Source organism: Numenius arquata, chromosome 13, assembly GCF_964106895.1.
Source record: "Numenius arquata chromosome 13, bNumArq3.hap1.1, whole genome shotgun sequence".
Taxonomy (NCBI): domain Eukaryota; kingdom Metazoa; phylum Chordata; class Aves; order Charadriiformes; family Scolopacidae; genus Numenius; species Numenius arquata.
This window is the reverse complement of record NC_133588.1, coordinates 9,279,830-9,301,196: the sequence shown is the minus strand read 5'-3', so window position 1 is coordinate 9,301,196 and position 21,367 is coordinate 9,279,830. Positions and strand designations below refer to the sequence as shown.

General features: G+C 37.5%; 1 protein-coding gene across 1 annotated transcript in view; it reads left to right on the top strand.

Moving 5' to 3' along the window:
* Positions 1 to 21,367, top strand: part of LOC141471424 (neural-cadherin-like) — a 68,559-nt gene that overhangs the window by 22,131 nt on the left and 25,061 nt on the right. Inside the window, exons 5-18 of the mRNA XM_074157957.1 lie at positions 991 to 1,102; positions 2,279 to 2,528; positions 5,040 to 5,182; positions 9,581 to 9,753; positions 10,861 to 11,029; positions 11,777 to 11,947; positions 12,887 to 13,059; positions 14,111 to 14,278; positions 14,877 to 15,126; positions 15,234 to 15,361; positions 16,224 to 16,410; positions 17,318 to 17,461; positions 18,907 to 19,190; positions 19,703 to 21,317. Coding sequence (XP_074014058.1) covers positions 991 to 1,102; positions 2,279 to 2,528; positions 5,040 to 5,182; positions 9,581 to 9,753; positions 10,861 to 11,029; positions 11,777 to 11,947; positions 12,887 to 13,059; positions 14,111 to 14,278; positions 14,877 to 15,126; positions 15,234 to 15,361; positions 16,224 to 16,410; positions 17,318 to 17,461; positions 18,907 to 19,190; positions 19,703 to 21,317 — 3,967 coding nt within the window. The remainder of the gene's footprint in view (positions 1 to 990; positions 1,103 to 2,278; positions 2,529 to 5,039; positions 5,183 to 9,580; positions 9,754 to 10,860; positions 11,030 to 11,776; positions 11,948 to 12,886; positions 13,060 to 14,110; positions 14,279 to 14,876; positions 15,127 to 15,233; positions 15,362 to 16,223; positions 16,411 to 17,317; positions 17,462 to 18,906; positions 19,191 to 19,702; positions 21,318 to 21,367) is intronic.

Genomic DNA, 21,367 nt, shown 5'->3' with positions numbered 1-21,367 from the left:
CTTGTAAAGAGAGAAAGTAAATAAAAACTCACAGATATTGAGATGATGGTCCACGGTGTTTTAGAAGGCTGTTTGAAAGCAAAAATATTTCTAAATATAGTTATTACAGTTGTTTGAATTCAAGGATTCGCTGAGCTAGGAAATGCATGCAATGTAACAGTGTGTTCCTGTGCCAGGAAATAAGATGTACACCGTAGAGGGAACAGGAGACAGAATTATTAGGAACAAGTGGGAGGACACAGAGAGACAGTGAAACAGTGTGTCAGTGTAGTGGCTGTAGCACACCAGAGACTGATGTAACAGTAGATGGAGTGTGCATCTAACTGTTGCACTGTGACGCAGAGTAGCTCGACCAGCTTCAGACAATCTGAAGTGTAGCAGTGTGAGCTGCCATAAAGGCTAATTTAACACACTCCTTACTGTTTGGACTGTAAACAATATGACTGTGGACTCATCTTTGACATAGGAATAAGAAAACATTTATAAAGATGTTAGAAGCAGAATTGTATTTCTGAGTTGTTTTACCATAATCAGTTCTATTTACACCTGATTTATGCTGCTGTAATTGAATTCAGAACTTGGTCTTGGAGATTTATACTGCTAAAATGTAATATGCTTGGCAGTAGAATTATTAGTGTTACAAATCACAGAAGTGTTGGAAGATAAGATAATGGAAAAAGGATGCTTGGAAAGCAGATGGTCCATTTTTCTTTAAATTAGTAATAGGAAATAATCAATGGAGATGAAAGGTAAGAGCTGAACGTTGCTGTAGAGGACTGAGAATTGGCAAAGCTAGTATTTTGGAATCTAATATTTCAGTTGTTCTCAGCAGGAAAAAAGCAATCTATGAAAAATGGCTTATCCTGTGTGCTATAGCTTCTGAAGATCTCAAGGATATTTTGGGGAAATTCTTCCGTACGATATTTCTAGATCAATGAAGTCATTGCCTTGATTCACTGCACTGGTTAATGTCCCCTCTTTTCCATTCAGGTTTTGATTGTAATCACAGATGTGAATGATTGTGCCCCTAAATTTAATCAGTCAATTTACAGCAAAGTTGGTGTTCCTGAAACAGTTACTATGACAACTGCACTTCTACAAGGTTAGTACTTCTAAAACTATTTGTTACATTCAGTATGAGTATTTTTGTTCCTTCTGCTAATTAGAACTCAGTTCAGAAGCAAAATTACCTGCCCCAACATGGGTAGTTGCAACTCTCTGAAGGCAAATGGCATATTGTGGAATCAGGTCATAATTATTTACTACTGCCACAGACCAAACAATTTTGGGGGATGGGAGACAAAGGAAGTAAATCTTTGTAGGATTTTGAAGTAACGGGGCTTCGGTTGTGGTTGGTATTATAGCAGCAGGCTTCTAGTAGCAACCTTGCAACATCTCTTTTTTTGAAAGAAGAGAGTGATGTTGGATAAGAAATTATAGACACATCAGCTTACTGTCTCTGCCTGTCTATGCAGGCTTGCTGTAGGGAATACTGCTCTTTTGTGTTAAAAGCTTCTTGCACGGTTTAACTGTTGTATGTGAGGCTTAGTTTGGATGCTTGAGAAAAAGACTTTACTTCTTCCCAATGTAAGCAATAACTTAAGCTTTAAATGATAATGGTCTGTAAATTATGTAAATTTTGATTATGTAAACTACAAAAATCTTATATTGAAAATGATCATAAAGAAATGAGCAGGTCCTGGCAATAAAACAAATTTATGTCAACTAAACAGTTGTAGAAGGGCCTTATATAAATCTTTAACCCTTACATAAACTTTTTATAAACCTTGAGAGGCAAAAGGAAAGTAAACTACAGGAAAATGCTGTTCCCTGGTGAATAGGATTTTATAACTTCCTACTGTTCTACTTAGTGATTTATCCTGTACTAATGGTAGTCTGTCAGTTACTATTCTGGTAACTGTGCTTTTAGCATATGTTTTTGTAGGTTGTGGTAGGATCTGACAAACACATTAATTTAACTTGCATCAGTTGAATAATATATGTAAATACTTCATCTTTGATCACACAGGGCGTGATCTGTCTGAGTGAGCTTGTCAATGGTATAGCAACTTTATTAAGTGACTTATTTTCAAGTAAAGGTTAGCTCAATAAAAAGCATAGAGGATAGCACAGTTTTATGAATTGCGTCAAGCAGCACATGCCAAGGCAAATTCTATTACAGTTTTATGCTACACGCTAATTCTCTTGTTAAAGTATTTAACGTTCTGATTTGTAAACTTTGATTTACACAATGTCTTTCTCTTTTCTCTTTTAATAGTGACAGCCACTGACTGCAATTCAAAAGAGAATGCTGAAATACTATATTACACTTTGAGTCAAGACTTCAGTATTACTTCTCATGGTACTATTTTTCCAGCAACACAGTTAGACTATGAGAGACCTAACCATCTTTATGAATTCATAATTATGGCTGTAGATAAAGGGGAAGAGCCGAAGACTGGAACAGCAACTGTTAGGATCCATGTTTCAAATGTCAATGATGAAGCACCTGAGTTTTCCCAGAAAATGTAAATACATATTCTTAAAACTCTGTTATCTTTATCTTTTACTGATGCTTTTTTTATTTTGGTTGTAAGGCTGATCATTACAGGATGGTAACTGGCCTTGGTTCAGCTAAATCTGAGACTGACAAATGCAGGATGGTCTTTTGACTCTGAGATGCTGTTAGTACCAGTAAAAAAAAAAAAAAAAAAAGCTTTAAGTTTGGTTCTTAATTTTAAAGTTTAGGCATACTTTTAATGTATAGTAGGATTTATGTATCTAGCTAGATAGGGGTAGTATACAGACAGTCTTCTGACAGATCTAGCACTTAAGATTTTTCCAATATGTACTGAAAGAGGTGGTGCAGTAATTTAATATTATACATTTCAAGAGGACCCCTCCACCACCAAAGGAAATTAAGCAGAAAAAGCAGGCAACTCGTTGTCCTCAGCCCTTACCCAGAGTACATGGTGGAATTTTGCTTTGTAATTAGGCAATTTAAGCTTAGATAGAGTCAACAGTCCACATTCCTGGTTTATAATCGTTAAAAGAAAAATGCTTAGATGACAGAATCCTAAATGACCACTGAATTATAAAAACCACATGAGAAATGTCAATAAGTGGAGTTCACTTAATTTCACTTAGTCCCATGCCCTACAAACTGTACTTTTTTTTTTGTTTTTTCTTCCTAAAGCATCAGTAAGCATTTTTCTTCCACAGTTGGGGCTCAGAAGCATCTGAAGCAATGTCAAAAGTACTATAAAATTGTAAAAAATTTTAATATTCAGGGTAATTTAATATTTATCTTGTATCTGTTCCTAATTTTTAATCAGAAATGAATGATAGTATTAAACATGCTGTAAACATCTCTAACAAATTGGAAGCAGAAAACATAGTTTAAAAAAACCACAACAAAACCCTGCCAGCTCTTGTATTTAAAGTTGGTGAAGAATATGATTAAAATAAATATTATTTTCAATTACAAAACATTCACAAGAAGCTTTGCTTTTCCCTATGCAATAGCAGGGAAACTGTTATTGTATATGTGTATAGATTGGCATTGGAATTGAATTCAGCTCCTGGAATTCAAATTATTTCAAGTTTTTGTTTAACCAGGTTAACAAGGCTTTGATTTTGCTTTATCTTTCCAGTTAAGAAAAAAATCTTGAACCCAGAGATGAATTTCAGACAGAACTTAGTTGAAGTTTTCTGTGAAGTGGATTCATCACAAACACCCATAAATTAGGTCCTGTTGAGAGACTAGTTTGCAATTAATGCTAGCTCTGTGGTAGGCTAATACAAAGCAAGATGATGATGTTGCCCTTCTAGCCCTTTGTTTAAATAGATTTACAGTCCAGTATAAACTTACAGTTCCTTGCCACAAGCTTTCTTTCATCAGTTATTCCGTACCTCAGTTATGAAATGCTTAAGGCTACCACTCTGTTTCATTTTGTCATTAAGAGACCTCTTCTGATGACTTGAACTCTTCTGTCCCTGTATTTCATGTTCAAAATTATCAGAATTACCGTTCATTTGCTTTCCAGATGCAGAGTTAAGACAGTGTCCTGAGGGGTGTGACTCAGCTAAACCAAAATAATTTGCTTCTCTTACTTTATTGCATATTAAGTAGGGGGAAGAAAAAAAGCTGTCTTTATGAAGGTGTATATCTAGACAGAAAAAGCCAAGGGAGGGGTTTTCTGTGCATCCATTTTCTTTTTCTTTGAATTTTTTCCTATTCTCAACATATGGAAAGTGGGTCCATAAGCACCCTGAACCCAGTGACACATATGTATTTTATTGATATTTTGGGATACAGCCAGCTGTACTTCATTCTTATGGCTGAGCTTTGGGATATCTGCTATGGACAAGTCTGTAGTATGCTTAGTCTGGCCTATGATCAATCCAGTCAGATAAAATAATAAATATTTGGGACTTTGCTAAAGCAGGGGGCTTTTCTACTCCAGAGCATGTTATGCTTAGGCTGATAATGCCTCTTAAGAGCTTAAAATGTCAGTGATGTGTCTGGACTTGAGATTTTTGAAAAACTGACATTATGCACATATCCTCCACATCTGATTCTCATCTTAGTTGTGCTGGTGCAAAGACTACACTGAAAGTATTTTGACAGCTTGTGTCAGAAAGTGTGCTATCACAAGCGGTGCTTTAACTTAGCAAATGTTAGCTTTGATTCTGTGAATCATGCAATTCATTCTTTAAAATTAAAAAAAGAAAAAGTGAATTCGGTGTTTAGCCCAAGTCTTGTTGCAAAGCTAAGCTTCAAAATTTCAATACTGCTAAAATTTTGCAGTGGAAATCCATGTAACAACATCTGTAACAACAGAAAGACATGAACGGTTGGATAGATCATCAATACAATCATTTTACTGGTTAGCAAAGAAGCATCTTATCACTGTAATTGTATTAATAAACTGCAAATTCTGCAGTACCCTTTATACAGGTATTCAATAAGTGTTTTAAAACATAGTATTATTTCCTGTCTAAATTCATAAATGTGTTGTCTTAATTTCTTTTAACAGCTACAGGAGTTTTGTTTCTGAAGATGCAGGCCCAAACACACTGATTGCTACCGTTAATGCTGTTGACCCTGATGGAGATGGTGTGACATATGATATTCTGTCTGGGAATGAAAAAGGAAACTTTGTTATTGACCCTAAGAAAGGTAATAATATATTAGCTCTTTGCTGCTGCAGTCATAATGTTGATTCTGATGTGATGCAGCTTGAATTTGGTCTTCATTAGGTAGCAATTACAAAAACTGAATAGTATATGCTATTTTTGAAGCTAATACTAACCTAATGGCGTGGCAGTTGGCGCAGAAGGGTGTAGTGACCCTACCAGCTCAAAAGGTGAGTTCAGTTGGTGGTCATCACCCTCTCAGAAGGAGCTTAACTATGGTATCCACCCAGTGGAAAACCATGTCCTCTGCACTCGGCAGAATGGATGCGGCAACTCAGGCAGTGATTCCATGAAAACATGCAACCATCCAGGTCTCCGGCTGCAGGGAGCACCAGAGCCATTAGTTGGTAATGGATGGCAGCAGTGAGAAGAGCAGTGTGCCGTGTGACTGCAGGAATGATCTGCTCAGACTGGTGGCAGAGCTATGAGAGGAAGTAGAAAGGTTAAGGAGCATCAGGGAGTCTGAGAAAGAGATAGACTGGTGGAACCATGCTCTGCCCTCACTGAGACAGAAAGGGGAACAACTACCAGAAAAAAAACAAGATCAAAGAGATCCTGTATCCTCTCCCCACCAGGCTGAAGGCAGTAGCTTAAAGAAGAGGAGTGAATGGAGGGCCCCACGGCTTGGGCCCTCAGCTTGTTGCTCTGAGGTGTGCTGGGTACACTGCAGCATACTTGAAATCTTACAGAGATGAGCCAGGGGCTCCTGAGGTAATAGGAGCCAAGAGGGAAACACCAGTGAAATACCTCAAAGGAATTAAGGGGTGTTTCTGTAAGAAGATGACACTGCTGAAAGCCCAGCAGAAGTGCCTCTACACCCATGCATGCAGCATGGGCAACAAACAGGAGGAGCTGGAAACCATCATGCCACTAGAAAGCTACAACCTAGTTGCCATTACTGAAATTTGGTGGGATGAATCCCGTGACTAGAGCATGGCTATCGATTGCTACAGGCTGTTCAGCAGGGACAGGTGAGGAAGAAGGGCTGAAGGCATTGCCTGCTACATGAAGAAACAGATAGAGTGTAAAGAGCTGTCTCTGAAGAATAGCCGTGAGTAGGCTGAAAGCTCATGGATAAGAATTAGAGACCGAGGCAACAAAGGGAGCCTTCTGGTTGGTGTCTACTACAGGCTGCCTGATCAAGGGGAGCCTATTGATGAAGCCGCCTTACTCCAGCTACAGGAGGCATTGCACTTGCAGCCTCTTGTCCTGCTGGGGGACTTCAACCACCCTGACATCTGCTGGAAAAGTAGCATGGCGATCTGTAGGTAATCCAGGAGACTCCTGGAGTGCATTGAAGATAATTTCTTAAGCCACGTTGCCCAGAGAGGTGGTAGATGCTCCATCCCTGGAAACATTCAAGGTCAGGTTGGACGGGGCTCTGAGCAACCTGATCTACTTGAAGATGTCCCTGCTCATTGCAGGGGTGTTGGACTAGATGACCTTTAAAGGTTCCTTCCAAAGCAAACTATTCTATGACTCTAATTAAAAAAACTGCAAAAAAAAGATGCAATTGTTCTGGACTCTCTTATAATGTTAATAAAATTGTATCACTTTTCTAAAAGCTTTGTATAATTGACCTGTCTTGTTCATTGTTTGCTTTCAGTCAGTAACTTAATAGAGAGAGTTGTTATAGATTACAGGTAACTTTAATAGACAGTAACTTAATAGAGAACATTTTTATTGATAACAGTGTGACATTCTAAAATGTCAAACGAGAATTGGAATAACCTTTAATCTGGGAAACTAGTGTCAAAGTTGCTGGAAGAAAGGGCTACTTTGCAGGGTAAGGTGAAATGGGAGTCAAGGGTAACAGCAAGGGAGGCAGGGGCACAGACACAGACCACCATCCTGAGCAAGAATGACCCAAGATACAAACCTGGTTCATCCAACAGTCCAATGGTTACCAGACAGACTTGCAGTGATGGGGCAGGTCTCAGGCCAAGCTGGGAAGCCAAGTCGGCCAGACGGTGTCAGGGTCAGCAATACACACGGCCAGGCACAGCACACCCTCAGGGGAGCTCGGGAAAGGACCTGAGGTTAAGTGCAGCTCCCAAGACATGCGGCAGAGGCCACAGACAAGGCTTGTGACAACTGTCTGATCCAAGGTTAGGCTGCTGCATGGTGCCGGAGCTGGCCTTGAATATGGGCAGCCAAATGCAAGGAGCAGGAGGAAAACTTTTTAAGGCTTGTTCATGCACTCAAAGCTTGATATCCACCCGCTGCAATTAGCCAAAGATGCTATTAGTAATCAAACAGCCATATGAGGAGAGAAAGTAATAGGATGACAGTTCCGACCGGAATAGTTTTCTTTGTGCAACTTTTTTAGTAACTCAGGTTTAACTATTTTAAAGTGGACATTTAGGGTTTTAGATGAGGCTTTTTTTTCCTGTACTTTTGTCTATGTCCTGGTTACGCATGCGTGAGCAAACACTTCCTAGCTGAGTTTGCTTGTGTCAGTACGACACAAAATGATGCTTTTTTAGGCAAGTGTGTTTTTCATTTAAGGACAACATCATTCACATGAGCAATGTTATTTACCCAAGAATACTGCATGCATGAGTAAAAAAGTAGCGTGGTGAATACTTCACAGCTTAAGTCATTTGTTCTGAGTTACCAGTTTTTACATCTTTTTAAATTCTTCAGTGGTTGCATATTTTTAAAACCCCAAAGGAAAAAATCTCACATCAGTGTCCTCATTTAAATAAAAAAATAAAAAAACAACAATGCACAAACCCACATCATCTGAGTTGTCTGGCATATCCCTTTAAATTAATGGGCTTTAACAAAAGAGGATGTTTTGAGATAAAACAGGCAACCAAATTGAAATCCCATTGAAGAATTTAAGTAACTTAATTAACCTCAGTTAAACTACTTTATATTTAACTTATTTTGACCTGCAATGAAGATCTGAACTTGTATTTTTCAAAGCACGAGCATTGAATATATAGGAAGCAGTAAGCCACGCTAAGTTTTTTCTTCTCTTTATTCCACAGAGTTCACTTAGCATAAAATTTTAATTTCAATGCAAATCATGTTTTGCAATATTTATGTTAGATTCTGTAATGTTCCCAAAAATATGGTCTGCAGGTAACTTGCAAGTGTTGAAGTGTGAACCTGAATTTATTGAGAGCTCCTTTTATCCTTTCTGACTTGAAAATAGTTGTATGTTCCCAGAGTTGAATTTCTAAAGATACTTTGGCACCTGAAGAGGAATAATTGTTTTAAAAGTGCCTAATTGCTATAGGGGTAGTATATTTGATGCTTCTGAAAATCTTTATTGTAAGTGCTCAAAGAATCTTTAACATTTGATTGATAGCATCTGTTAGGATCAGCTCCATAGTTTCAATACAGATAATCATGTATATGTACTTTTATACTTTTTTTTACCAATTAATTTTTACTGTCTTTGAAACTTAATTTTAGAAACATTAGGATTTTTCATTCCAAAACACTTTTGGGCCTTTGTTGCTTAATAAACCAATAAAGGTTGACACCGTGGCTTGCAGCAGTTTCTTTCCAGATACGATGTCAGGGGAATAGTCTGTACCCCCTTGTCACAGAAATGCCAAGGTAAAGAGGAGATGTGTCAAAAATAAGTGCTTTAGCTAAAACAACACATTTGCAAGCAAATTGAGTGACACTGATGCTGTGACAATACGCTGTTGTAATGACAATTGCTGTTACGCCTGATGAATAATAGGGATGATTGATGGATGATGGAGAAAAAGAATGGTCTCAGGTAGCTATAGTCTCTTTTGCTTTTGTGGCAAATCTTTCATACACCTTTCTGTGACAGTGCCTTTGTGTCCCGTCCAGCAGGTTGTATCATTTGGGTGACTTGGGAGAGCAGCAAAATACAGGTTTCTGAGGATGTGCCTATATAGCTAAATGCTGCTATAAAGCAGGAAGGTAAACTCGTACCAGTTTCAGTTGAGCTAGCATTGGTAGCTACCGCAGCAGGCATGGTGACACATGCATCATTGCACTAATGATACAGGAACATAGCCAGGGTCGCTGGTGGGGCTGGTGCAGGTTAAACAGAAGCCTGCTACAATGCTTCTCTGGATTTTTTTGTTTTGCTTTATTTTTTTGGCATCAGACACATTAGAGCTAATATGTGCAGGTCAGCTGAGTTGTAGCTTTTGTCTTATTTAGCTCTGTAGGCATACCTGCAGACAGACAAACCTGTTGTGTTGTCTTAATTTTATTTTAGTATCAGCTCCAGTAAAAACACTGTAGTTAAGTTAAAATCTAGCAGCCTTGTGGTTTATTGGTGAATGGGTATACAAGAATGTGTTGTTGTGCTTACTGGTGGGAAGAATAACTAATTGGTTAATGTAATAAAAAAATAAAAAACCACAACTTCTTGTTTTTACAGGGCTAGTTAGACTTCGTTCAAGTCCGTTTCCTAAGCTGCAGGGGACCGAGTATGTACTTAATATCACAGCTACTGATGATAACGCTTCTGGAGGGCCCCATTCTCTTACAAGTACTGCCCAGGTTGTTGTGAAAATTGATGATGTCAACAATAACAAACCTGTCTTTCAGAAGGTAAATATATGAGGCCGTTTGTATTGGACTGTGGTAAATGTTTAAGACTGTGTTGTCACTGCAAGTGATGCAGCAGATGAGCTATTCAAGAAGTGGGCTGCTTTCATCTCTCTTAGAGTCCTGATGCTGCTGTCTTCTCCATCTTTTCCATTCCTCTCCTAAGACTTAGAGGGTTTGTTCTCCTCTTGTGGCAGAACAGCTCCTGTGAGCACTGATTCTTTCCTGACCAACATCTAGTCTTTGGCATTTTAGGAGATAAGGTTGAGTGAATAACTTTTCACTGAATTTCACTGAATTTTTTTAGAGTTGGAAGGGACCATATAGATCATCTAGTCCAACTCCCCTGCTGAAGCAGGATTGCTTAGAGAATGGAGGTTCAGTGTGACAGATGTGAGGAGGAATCAGTAGGTATAGCTATCTATGCAGTGGACTTGTTCCATAATATTTCAAAATACCTTTCTCAATTACAGAGGCTTCTTTTGATGACTGTGTCTGGAACTGATGAAAGAGAGAAGAATGAAAGTGTTTTAGCTTAATTTGTAATGTACTGTAAAAATTAAATGCTTGAAGATGTTTTCAGAGTGTTAATTCATATTAAAGACCTATTGTCTAAAAATTTCAAGTTTGATGCTGATGGCTAAAATGTTGATGGGTAACATTGCATATTTTGAAAAGTCAGTGACTATTCATGTCAGTCATGGAAATTCTTTGTAATCTGTCCTTGACAAAGTGACTTTGTGTAGAAATCCCTTTTTGACCAAAGCAATTCTGTGGTTTGGGCAACTGTATGCCATTTTTTTAGTAAGATTTTTGCTAGTATAGAAAAATATTTGCATTTGAAAGTATATGCAACTGTAACTTTTTCTCCAAATATTTTCATTAGTTGGAGATGCTCAGCGGCCTCGTGTTGGGTGTTATTTGTATAACTGCAAAATAGCAAGTGAAGTCTGTAAATTAATCATGGCACAGATAAAACATTAACATCAGTGCATGTGAATGGAAGTGTAGCTAAATCTTGGCCCCCCCCCCCCCCCCCAGTATATCTTTAAATCAAATGCCATGGTAAGTCCTTGATTTTTCTTTTTTTTTTTTCCTCCCCTCTCTTAGTGTCAGTATTATCGGGAACATGCTTCTGTATTGGAAAACCAGCCTTCAGGGACAGTTGTACTGCAGGTTGAAGCCACTGATGCTGATGAAGGAGCCAATGGTATAGTGAAATATGGCTTGATGCACAGAGGTGGTGTCCTACCAGCATTTAGTATTCATCCTGACACAGGTAAAGGGAATATCGGAACTGATACTGCAATACAGAAACCACTTTGTTACACTGATGGAAAAAAAAGCTTAAATAAAATAAGACTTTGTGCTTTTTCATTGAATTTTTTGTCAGCAGACAAATATAAACTGTATTAACCTCATGAACAAATATTCTCCTTTAGTTTCATACATGCCCAATCCTGAACTTGAACTTCCCTGAAATGTGGAAGTTTTGCTGTGTGAAATAACTTGTGTGGTTTTGTAAATAGATTTAAAAAACTACCATATTTCAAGTGCATGTTATCTTGCAACATTGCTAATGGCATATAAATAATTTATTCATAATGCTAAGACATTGACAGTGGTCTTATAAAGAGACTAAGTCTTGGAAGGCCAAATCTAAGTTCAGGGTGAACTTTTGGAGGGTAAAAGACATATAACGGGCCTTTGCCCTGTACTTACTGCCCTTCAAAAGAAATAATTTTTATAAACTCATTCTCTTAGTTTAGTACTTGTCTGTATTTTCTAAATTTAAGTCCAATTGTGTGTAGATGTGTGTATGAAGTTTGTATCTGCCTGAGCAGTACTGTTTTAGCTGAAATTGTTAAAACTTGTGATTGGATCCTTGAACCTGAAGTTCACATTACAGGTGTATTTAAACTATTGCCTTGTATCTCAATGTACTGGCAGACAAATAAATATCTAAATGTAGAACATTGCCAAATGCATAGTATTTTAACTCTCCGGTATTTCATTTTTTTTTCAGGAGTTCTAACAACTGTTCAGGTATTTGATCGAGAAAAACAGAGGGAATATCCTGTCACTGTGACAGCAACAGATCAGGCAGCAGAACCACTCATTGGAATATGTCAGATAAATATTATCATCCTGGACCAAAATGACAATGAACCCAGATTTGAAAACACCCGCTATGAATGTAATTGAGAGTCATTGGATAGAGTTTCGGTGCCCTGAGTGTGAGCTTACCTGATGTCTAAGATTTTTGGGTTTTGTCTTTCCTGCCAGTAGATCTTGTGACCAACTAGGTGATTGCAGCCAGAAATGCGCTTACCTTAATTAATTGCAGAATGTTAGTCTGTGTAACGTGCAATGTAACAAGTACAGTCTTGACCCGTAGGCCTTCCTCAGTGTTGTTACAGGAAAATTCCTTGAAACAATAGCCATGTCAGTATCTTTCCTTACCTGAGTATGCCAAGTGTCTGTGGTGCTACAGAGATGTGAAAGTTGTAATAAGCATGTGAGTGTGCAGCACTGAGCACTAACTGTATCCTTTGTTTTCTGATTAATAGATTTTTGTCGTAACCTTTGATTACATACTGTTCCCATTTGAATTTCATCATTCTACATTGTTTGTTGTTTTACCTTTCCTTCTTGGTTTTTCAAAAAACACCTCCTGTTTATGGAAACGCCCAGAGATGTGTATAATATCTATAAAAAAATGAAGACTGATAATTCTCAGTTAGTTATACAATGCAAAACCTAGACAGTAGTTTCTGATAATGTGATCCTTTTCTTCTGGTTTTGTGCAAGATATTAAAATTCCATTTATGTATATTTCATAGAAAGCAATTAGTCCCTTAGTAAAAATACAAGACAGAAAAAAATGAGTATCTTATCAGAAATGACAATTACAGGTTATGACTGTGATAATATGAAGTTCAAATGTGATCTATAGCCCTGGAGTGATAGCAGCTCTTTAAAATATTCAGTTTGATTTTAATGGCCAATATTCCAAGGAATAGAAAGCTATAGCTTCCATACATTATTACTTTAGTATTTCTTAATTTCTTAGCAAGATGTTCATGGTGCTTTAGTGAATTAATGATCAGTTTGAAATATCCTTTCCTTACATTAGATTTCCTAAGAGAGGACACAAGAGTTGGGACCAGCTTTCTTCGTGTTGCAGCCCATGATGATGACTACAGCTCAAACGCTGCCATTACATATTCGATAGCAAATGAAGAACCAAATTATTTACAAATTAATCCTACTACAGGCTGGGTGTTTGTGAACCAACCCATATCTCAGGTATGGCACTTGCTTTGCTTTTTAAGCTCACTATCTCAACATATCCCAGGAGGGACTGAGGTCATGAGTTTGTCCTTACTTCCGTGTTACCTCTTCACATTAAAGGATCAATATGTCATGTTTAAATTAAACATGAGTCTAAGGCTTTTAGCTGATGAGTTCATTGACTGTGAATTGCATATAAGCCAGTCCTGCTTTCAGCTGGAAAGTAGCAGCTGACACCACTGCCTCTGAAAACTTGTTCTTCCCATTTCCATTAGCTTTGGCATACTAATACCAAGGACTGTGAGCAGGGGAACAATAACCCAGGAGTAGGACTTCGCTGTGTTAACAGACAATGAGTTAAGACACAAACCTGAAAGTGAAAGAGTGTGAAATTTGGATTCTGATACAGATTCCCAATTTGATATGTTAGCCATGGTGGACTAAGCATAGCTGTCCCTCAGGAAAGTGAAAGCATAATGAACAAAATTGTTGCATGTAGTTACCTAAAATTAACCAGTTTCAGCCATTTCTAGATACCTACATAAGCACTTTGATATTTTCAGAGTTGTGAAGTAAGTTGTGTTGAAACGAGCATATTGTTGTAGGTGTCAATCTTTAAATGCCTAATAGTTTTTTTAATATTGAAATTTAACTTCTAAGTGACTGACACACAAAATTTTGGTGAAGGTATATCCTTTTAGTATATTTTCTTTGTTGAATCTAAGAACCCTAACAAAAACTATTGAGAGGTAAGCTTAAGAAATCAGGGACTCCACAAAGTGGGTTTTTTTGGTTTTGTTTTAAACTTCGTGTGAAATTTGCTGAGGTTTATTGAGACAAATAAAAACATTTTCCAATAATCTTAAGTAAAGCAAATAGCAACCTTGCACCTACTTCATATTCTGAGCTCAGTATTCTGCAGTTGTGAATATTTTCCTTCTGTGCAGGTTTTCTTAAGTGTGCCTTTAATTTTATGTATTGATTTATTTGGAGGAAAAAAAAAAAAAGCATGCTCATCTAAACCCCGATCAAAATACTCTGTAATGAAATCTTTTTTACTGTTCAGAGGTCATCTATAATTCGAGAGGTTATTGCTACAGATGGAGGTAACAGGAGCAGTAAAGTTGAACTTGCAGTAACTATTACCAGTGCAAAAAACCAGCCTCCGCAGTGGGAAAGAGACACCTATGAAGTTGTTATTCCAGAGAATACTACTCGAGATGCATCAATTTTGGTAAGGTTGGGACAGACTCCTTTGTCTGTGTATAACTCTAAGGCTATAGCTTAACTGAACACTGCTTATTTGCTTAAATATAGTGAGCTTTTGTAACAGTTTTGTGTATTGTATGGACCAATGATCTGTTGTCAGTTTTCTTCCAGAAATGCTGCATTTTTAACCAGCATTTTTGCTCTAACTTACATGTGTGTAACCACTGTTTAATTTCCTTTCCATTTGGACAACACTATAGGTGTTCCAATTTTTTGAATGCTGCAGCATTACCTGAGGTGAATATTGCTCTTTAAGTACTTAGAGTTTTTCAGTTTCATTGCTTGGAATGAGTAATCCAAACAGCTTTATGAAGTAATTCTAAAATACATGTATTTAGGATAAAAGTGTGAGTAATCAAACATAAAATGACTGGTAACCTTTTGCTGCAACTTTTTGTGGCCTAGAGATGCATCAGGCAGGGTTAAGAATGGTATTAGGAAATTCTTGTCCTAGTGATTTCAGTTGAGAGCTGAAGATCTGGGAGAGTCAATACAAAAAAGCCTTTAGAAATGTTGCTGTACTTATAAAAGTATTGATTACGCAAACTTTTTGAATTGTGCAGACAATCAAAGCAACTTCTCCCCTCGGTGATCCCCGTGTGACTTATAATCTAGAAGAGGGACTTGTTCCAGAGACCAACATGCCAGTTCGTTTCTATCTGACTCCAAACAGACATGATGGTTCTGCTTCAATCCTGGTAGCTGAGCCGCTCGATTATGAAACAACAAAGAGCTTTCTGCTGAGGGTTCGAGCACAGAATGTTGCTGCAGTTCCTCTGGCAGCCTTTGCTACGGTCTATATTAATGTAACAGGTGTGTAAGCTTTTCAGTGATGTTATAGTGTAATTGAAGTACTTTTTTTCCCTTTTTCTTTATATTTTTATGATTTTCTCTTTACGTGCTTTTTTTTGACGTTTTAGATGTCAATGACAATGTCCCATTCTTCACTTCATCTATTTATGAAGCCTCGGTAACAGAAGGAGCTGGTGTTGGGACATTTGTCGTTCAGGTCTCTGCCACCGACCTTGACCTTGGTCAGAATGGTGAGGTAAGCAAGTGGGGACCTACATCTTCTATGATGAAAGGTATGGAGGAACTTCTGTATGAACAATGGCTAAATAGACTAGAAGTCTTCAACCTAGAAAACTGATGACTAATAGGGAAACATGAGATGAAATAAAGTAGTTAGTTACATGTTTCTCTGTCTCGCCATGTGAAAAAAGCAACTAAAACTAGTAGGTGTGAGACATAAAGCAAAGAAGAAATATTTATACAGTTCAGATGAAAATCTTGCTATAGAATACTCTGGTTTGGAAAGGTCTACATAGGCCTACAATGTGATAAATTAATGGAAGAAAAAAATGTGTTAAATGCTTCTGAGTTGTAAGTCATTGGGGGCATTGAAAACTGAATTCCTAAATAATCTGTCAAGTTAGCACCAAAAGTGGAGGTATTCGTTACTGATTTTAAAAATTAAAAATAGGTATATCCTTAGAACAAGAGTGCAAGTGGAAGTCAAGTGTCCCAAAGCATATATATAATAGAGACTAGAACCTGGTCCATGATACTGAGCAAGTTCAAATTCAACTCACCTGTAGCTATTATATTAGTACCTTGGATCATTAGCTGAGTTTGAGTGCTGTTGCACAAGCACTGTGCAAACATGAACTACTGAACTCAGGAACTGGTTAGACAAGACAAATTTATTTCCATTTACACATCGGCAGTCAACATGCAAGGAAGTTACTTGGCTTTAAACTAGATTGCTCAAACTGGCAGTTTTACCCAGTCATGGCCCTGATCAAGTTCTCAGACACAAGGCTGTTCCTCCTCTCTTTAAGTACTTATTTAGTTGTGAACTATCCAACAAAAGGAAAGTATAGATTAACAACTTCTTTTTAATCCTTTAGATAACGTACTCCCTGTTACATGACAGTGGCAGAGACTACATGTATTTTCACCTGGACTCACAGACAGGCTCAATATACACTGCCTCAGTGTTTGATAGAGAGAAGAAGGGGTCCTGTCTTCTAGAAGTCAAGTCAACAGATGGCTCTGAATCAGCTCGACCTGGAAAATATGGGAAGCCAAACTCAGGTAAGAGGCAGAAGTCTTTGACAAGCATGATTTTACCTGGATTACTCTCTGAACACAGAACCTCTGAAATGCAAGATTAAATGTGAATTTCCTTTTTTTCAAGTGTACTTGTGAAAGAGTGTCCGTTGTGTGGTTTTTTTTTTTTTTTTTTTTTTTTTTTACTGTTTGTCTGTGCAACAGTTGTGTCAGAGCTGGAAGAGATGTTTTATATGATGATCAGGCAATTTTTTTGTTCTGAAATTAAAAGAAAACTAGGACTTCACAGTTAGAGTTTAGAGAGTATTTCCTAGCTAGCAAAGATGCACCCATTTTCTCTAGGATGCAGATCTTTGGGTAGTGGAGGTGTTTCTCAAAGTACTGCATATGGTACTGTACTCATAGAATCATAGAATGGTTAGAGTTGGAACGGACCTTAAAGATCATTGAGTTCCAACCCCCCTGCCATAGGCAGGGACACCTCCACTAGAGGAGGTTGCTCAAAGCCCCATCCAGCCTGGCCTTAAACACTTCCAGGGTACCCAGTCAAAAGTAATTCTAAAGTATTAAGCTGGAAAGTTCAAGATAGAAAATCCCATTCTCAATTGACGGCTGTACTTAAATAAAGACTTAAAATTTGGCTTTTGTGGCTTCAGGACAAAAAGTTATGACTAAAACCTGTACAATTGCCATATTAGGCATCAGTTATTCACATATTATCTTTTTAAGCAAATTGGATGTGACATTCATTTGATATCCAAGTGCTTTTGAGTAATGTTGGTATATATATTGTCCACAACCCTAAAGGTTTGTTTTCTGTATTGTCTGCATATTCGTCTTCATTTAATGTGCAGCTAGACAGTTTAAGGAATTGTAGCTGACAGAAGTGGCACAGCTGAGTAGTTTAATCTCTTGTTTCTTGTCTCTCTAGACACGGCCTACGTGCGCATTTTTATCAGCGATGTGAATGATAACAAGCCTGTCTTCACTCAAAGTGTCTACGAAGTAAATGTGGATGAAGATCAGGATGTGGGCTCAACTATCATTACAGTTAGTGCTAATGATGAAGATGAAGGTAAAGTATTGGAATTCCCCATAGCTATATCTGAAATATTAATGACTTAATTTCAGCACACCAAGACATATTTAGTGGTGTTAGAAAGGAAATTGTCTTTTTGTCTCCAGATTTTAAAAATTCTTTTAGTGTGAACTGATCGGACATGAACATTAGTTCATAATGGAGCTGTGAAGCATAAGTCAAATAACTCTTATTTTAGGAGGTGATGCATTAATATGGGTTGATGGGGAATAATTCCTGTGCCAGCAAATACAAATTTATTACAGATTATATCATTTTCTTACCAATAGGTGCCAATAAAAATGTCCTGGTTAACTAGAATGAATCAGACTTGATTTCAGTGAGATTCATTTGCTTTCTCTATGGACAGCATAGTTGTATTGTTCTTTATTTTTTTGGTACACATTCTCATATTTGAAACTGTACTTCCTAAATGCATATGATGACTCTTAGCGATATTGCTTTATCTACAAATCAGTCAGGAATTTAGCCATAAGTCATGTAAAATTAAGCACATAACCAGTGCTCATAAATGAGGGAGGGAGCGGTACAGATTTCCATCATTTGGCCATGGTGTACTACTAATTTGACTTCATTGTATGGTGAAACCACACTTTTTTTGTTGCCCAAATCCCAAAAGACTGTTCTGTCAGCATGTCTGTGAAGTTGCAAGTACATCCTGGCTGCATTTGATTCCAAAGCCACTTAAGGAGGTTGACACAAATGTGGCTAAGTTGTACTGAAGAAGGATTTACCTACTCAAGGAACTTTTAATTTATTACTTAGGCTACTTTGTAGTGTTGGATGTGATAGACGTATGGCACTTCAGTTCTGACCTCTTAAATAAAGTAAATGATCAAAGATGTAGCTATGAAAGATGGGAAGAAAAGAATGGTAATGTGAAGGTAGAGCTTGTAGAAAGGGTAAAGGTCTTTACTTGATCTAAACCCATCAGCAAATTGGTACTGCATCTGAAAGTTTCAAAAGTTCTGTTAGGACTGTCTCCTCTGGCTTGATACATAATTATCCTGTTGGTAAAGCCTATGCATAAATGAATGTGAGTGCAGAATGGTTCTATGGTATGAAGTACTTTATGATAACTCATTCTTAGATACTGGATGTTAGCAAATAAGAATTTGTCTTTTGGGTCCCATAGCCTTGACCAGTCATATTGATCCTTCAGTGAATTTGAGGGATCGTAAGTAAAAGCAGAATTAATACTTCATCGCAAAGACACATTTTATAATTAGACACAAATTACGATTGGACATAGCAGAATTGAGAATGCCGATAAGTAATCTGACATAGCTGCATATTTCGAAAGACCACAAAACTATAATATCAAAAATCAGTTATCGTATGATTTGTACTTCATGTTAACGTCCCATGTTTTAATCTACTTCAAGAAATGTGTGTTTTCTGACACTGTTGGTAATTGACAGGAACAAATGCTAAATTACGGTATCAGATCACAGCTGGAAACACAGGAGGAGTACTTGATGTAGAACCAGAAACAGGAGCCATTTTTATTGCCCAACCACTGGATTATGAAGAAACAAAAATGTATGAGATTCACTTGTTGGCCTCTGATGGGAAATGGGAAGATTATGCAGTTGTCATCATCAATGTCATGAATAAAAATGATGAGACTCCGGTTTTCTCTATCAATGAATACTATGGAAGCATAATTGAGGAACTGGATGGGTTACCAGTCTTTGTACTTCAGGTAGTGTATGCAGTTTCAGAGATTATAATACATCAATGAAAGAGCACAGATTACTCTGGTACAATTATGTTAATAGTAAGCCAGCACAGATATATTAATGAAATTTAGTTTTAGTTTTACTGAGTTTTCTTGTCAGTGGAAGAAGAGAAATGGACTTTTATGGAAAGGTAATTACAAGGATATAAGTAAGATAGATCATTCATGATCCTAAAAAGCAAATAATTAACATTTTAAAGTAGCTATCAGAATTGCATACTAGAATATCTCTAAAAATATGAAAAAAAGTATTTTAGTGTTACAATATCTACATTGTTATTGTAGCACAAAGTGTATTTATCTACTCTGAATTGTCCTTCAGCCATCTCTCATTTGCCATTCATTTGGCATGCACATATTAATAGCATGTCATGTACTTTTGCTTGGACTCCTTTAGACTGTAGCAGCATATAGGATATAATGCAATCATTGCGTATTTTATAATTTCTATGTCTTTGTTTTCAAAACTTTTGTAGGTTATGGCAAATGATCCTGATAGTAATGTGGATGAAGGAGATTTGAGATACTCATTGCATGGGCATGGTGCAGCTGATATTTTCACAATAGATGAGAAAACAGGCAGCATTTACTCGCACAAGATGCTGGATCGGGAAGAGAGAGCACTGTGGAGATTTGTTGTATTGGCTACTGATGAAGGTGGAGAAGGACTCACGGGATTTGCTGATGTAATTATTAATGTGTGGGACATAAATGACAATGCACCTATGTTCACATGCATGCCTGATGATTGCAATGGGAATGTCTTTGAAAATTCTCCTGCAGACACGTTAGTCATGGAAATGGGTGCAGTTGATCGTGATGATCCAAATGTAGGTCTTAATGCTGTCCTGACTTACAGGATAACAGAGAATGTAAAAAGTGAATTTAGTACTGACATGTTTAATATCAATCCCAATACTGGTACAATCCACGTGGCAGGGGGAATGCTAGACAGAGAAAGGACTGAAAATTATTTTCTTACTGTTGAAGCAAGAGATGGGGGAGGGCTAACAGGAACTGGCACTGCCACTATCTGGATTGCAGACGTCAATGATCACGTACCTAAATTCACAAAAGAGATGTGGCAGGCAACAATTCCTGAAAACAGTGCCATCAACTCAGAAGTTCTGCAAGTGTGTGCTACAGATGCAGATGTTGGGGAAAACGCTGACTTAATATTCAGTATCATCGGGGGCGACCCAGATCAGAAGTTTTATATTGAGAATGACAAAGAATGGCAATGTGCCACTATTCGACTGAAAAAAAAATTGGATTTTGAGAATGCACATGAAAAGCAGTTTAATCTTACTATTACAGTGGAAGATCTTGATTTTTCTAGTAGTGCGGTGTGCCTGATTGAAGTTGAAGACTCTAATGACCACAGCCCAGTTTTCCTTTCTCAGTTTATTCAGTCAAGCCCTTTCTTTGAAAACCTGCCTGTAGGTACTACAGTAACCACAGTGAGAGCTACAGACAAGGATTCTGGTTTGAATGGGAACATTATGTATTCTATAAAGTCAGACTCAGATCCTATGAAACAGTTTGTGGTTGACCAACGTGGTCACGTGATTGTGGCAAATAAACTAGATCGTGAAGTCATTCAAAAATACAGTTTAATTGTACAAGCTTCAGATCAAGGAACACCAGCCCGCACTGGAAGCGTAACAGTTTTGATTAACTTGCTTGATATTAATGACAATGGACCAAGGTTTGAGGCACCATACATGCCTGTAGTTTGGGAAAATATATTGAGGCCTGAAATAGTGTATATGAACCATACATCAAAACTGCTTCATGCATTTGATCCAGACAGTGAGGAAAATGGGCCACCCTTTGCATTTTCATTGCCACCAGATTATCAGAATTCTTTGGATTTTTCTCTTACTGATAACAGAAATAACACAGCAACCATAACTGCTTTGAGATCCTTTGACAGAGAAAAGCAGAAGGTCTTTCATCTGCCAATAGTTATAACAGATAGTGGGATTCCAGCTATGAGCTCTACAAACACCCTAACTATAACAATTGGTGATGAAAATGACAACTGCCATGAATCTGGCCATAAGGAAGTCTATGTGTACGGTTACAAAGGTAAGTACTATCTGGATATTGTATCAGACTAATGAATATAGCACAGTTTT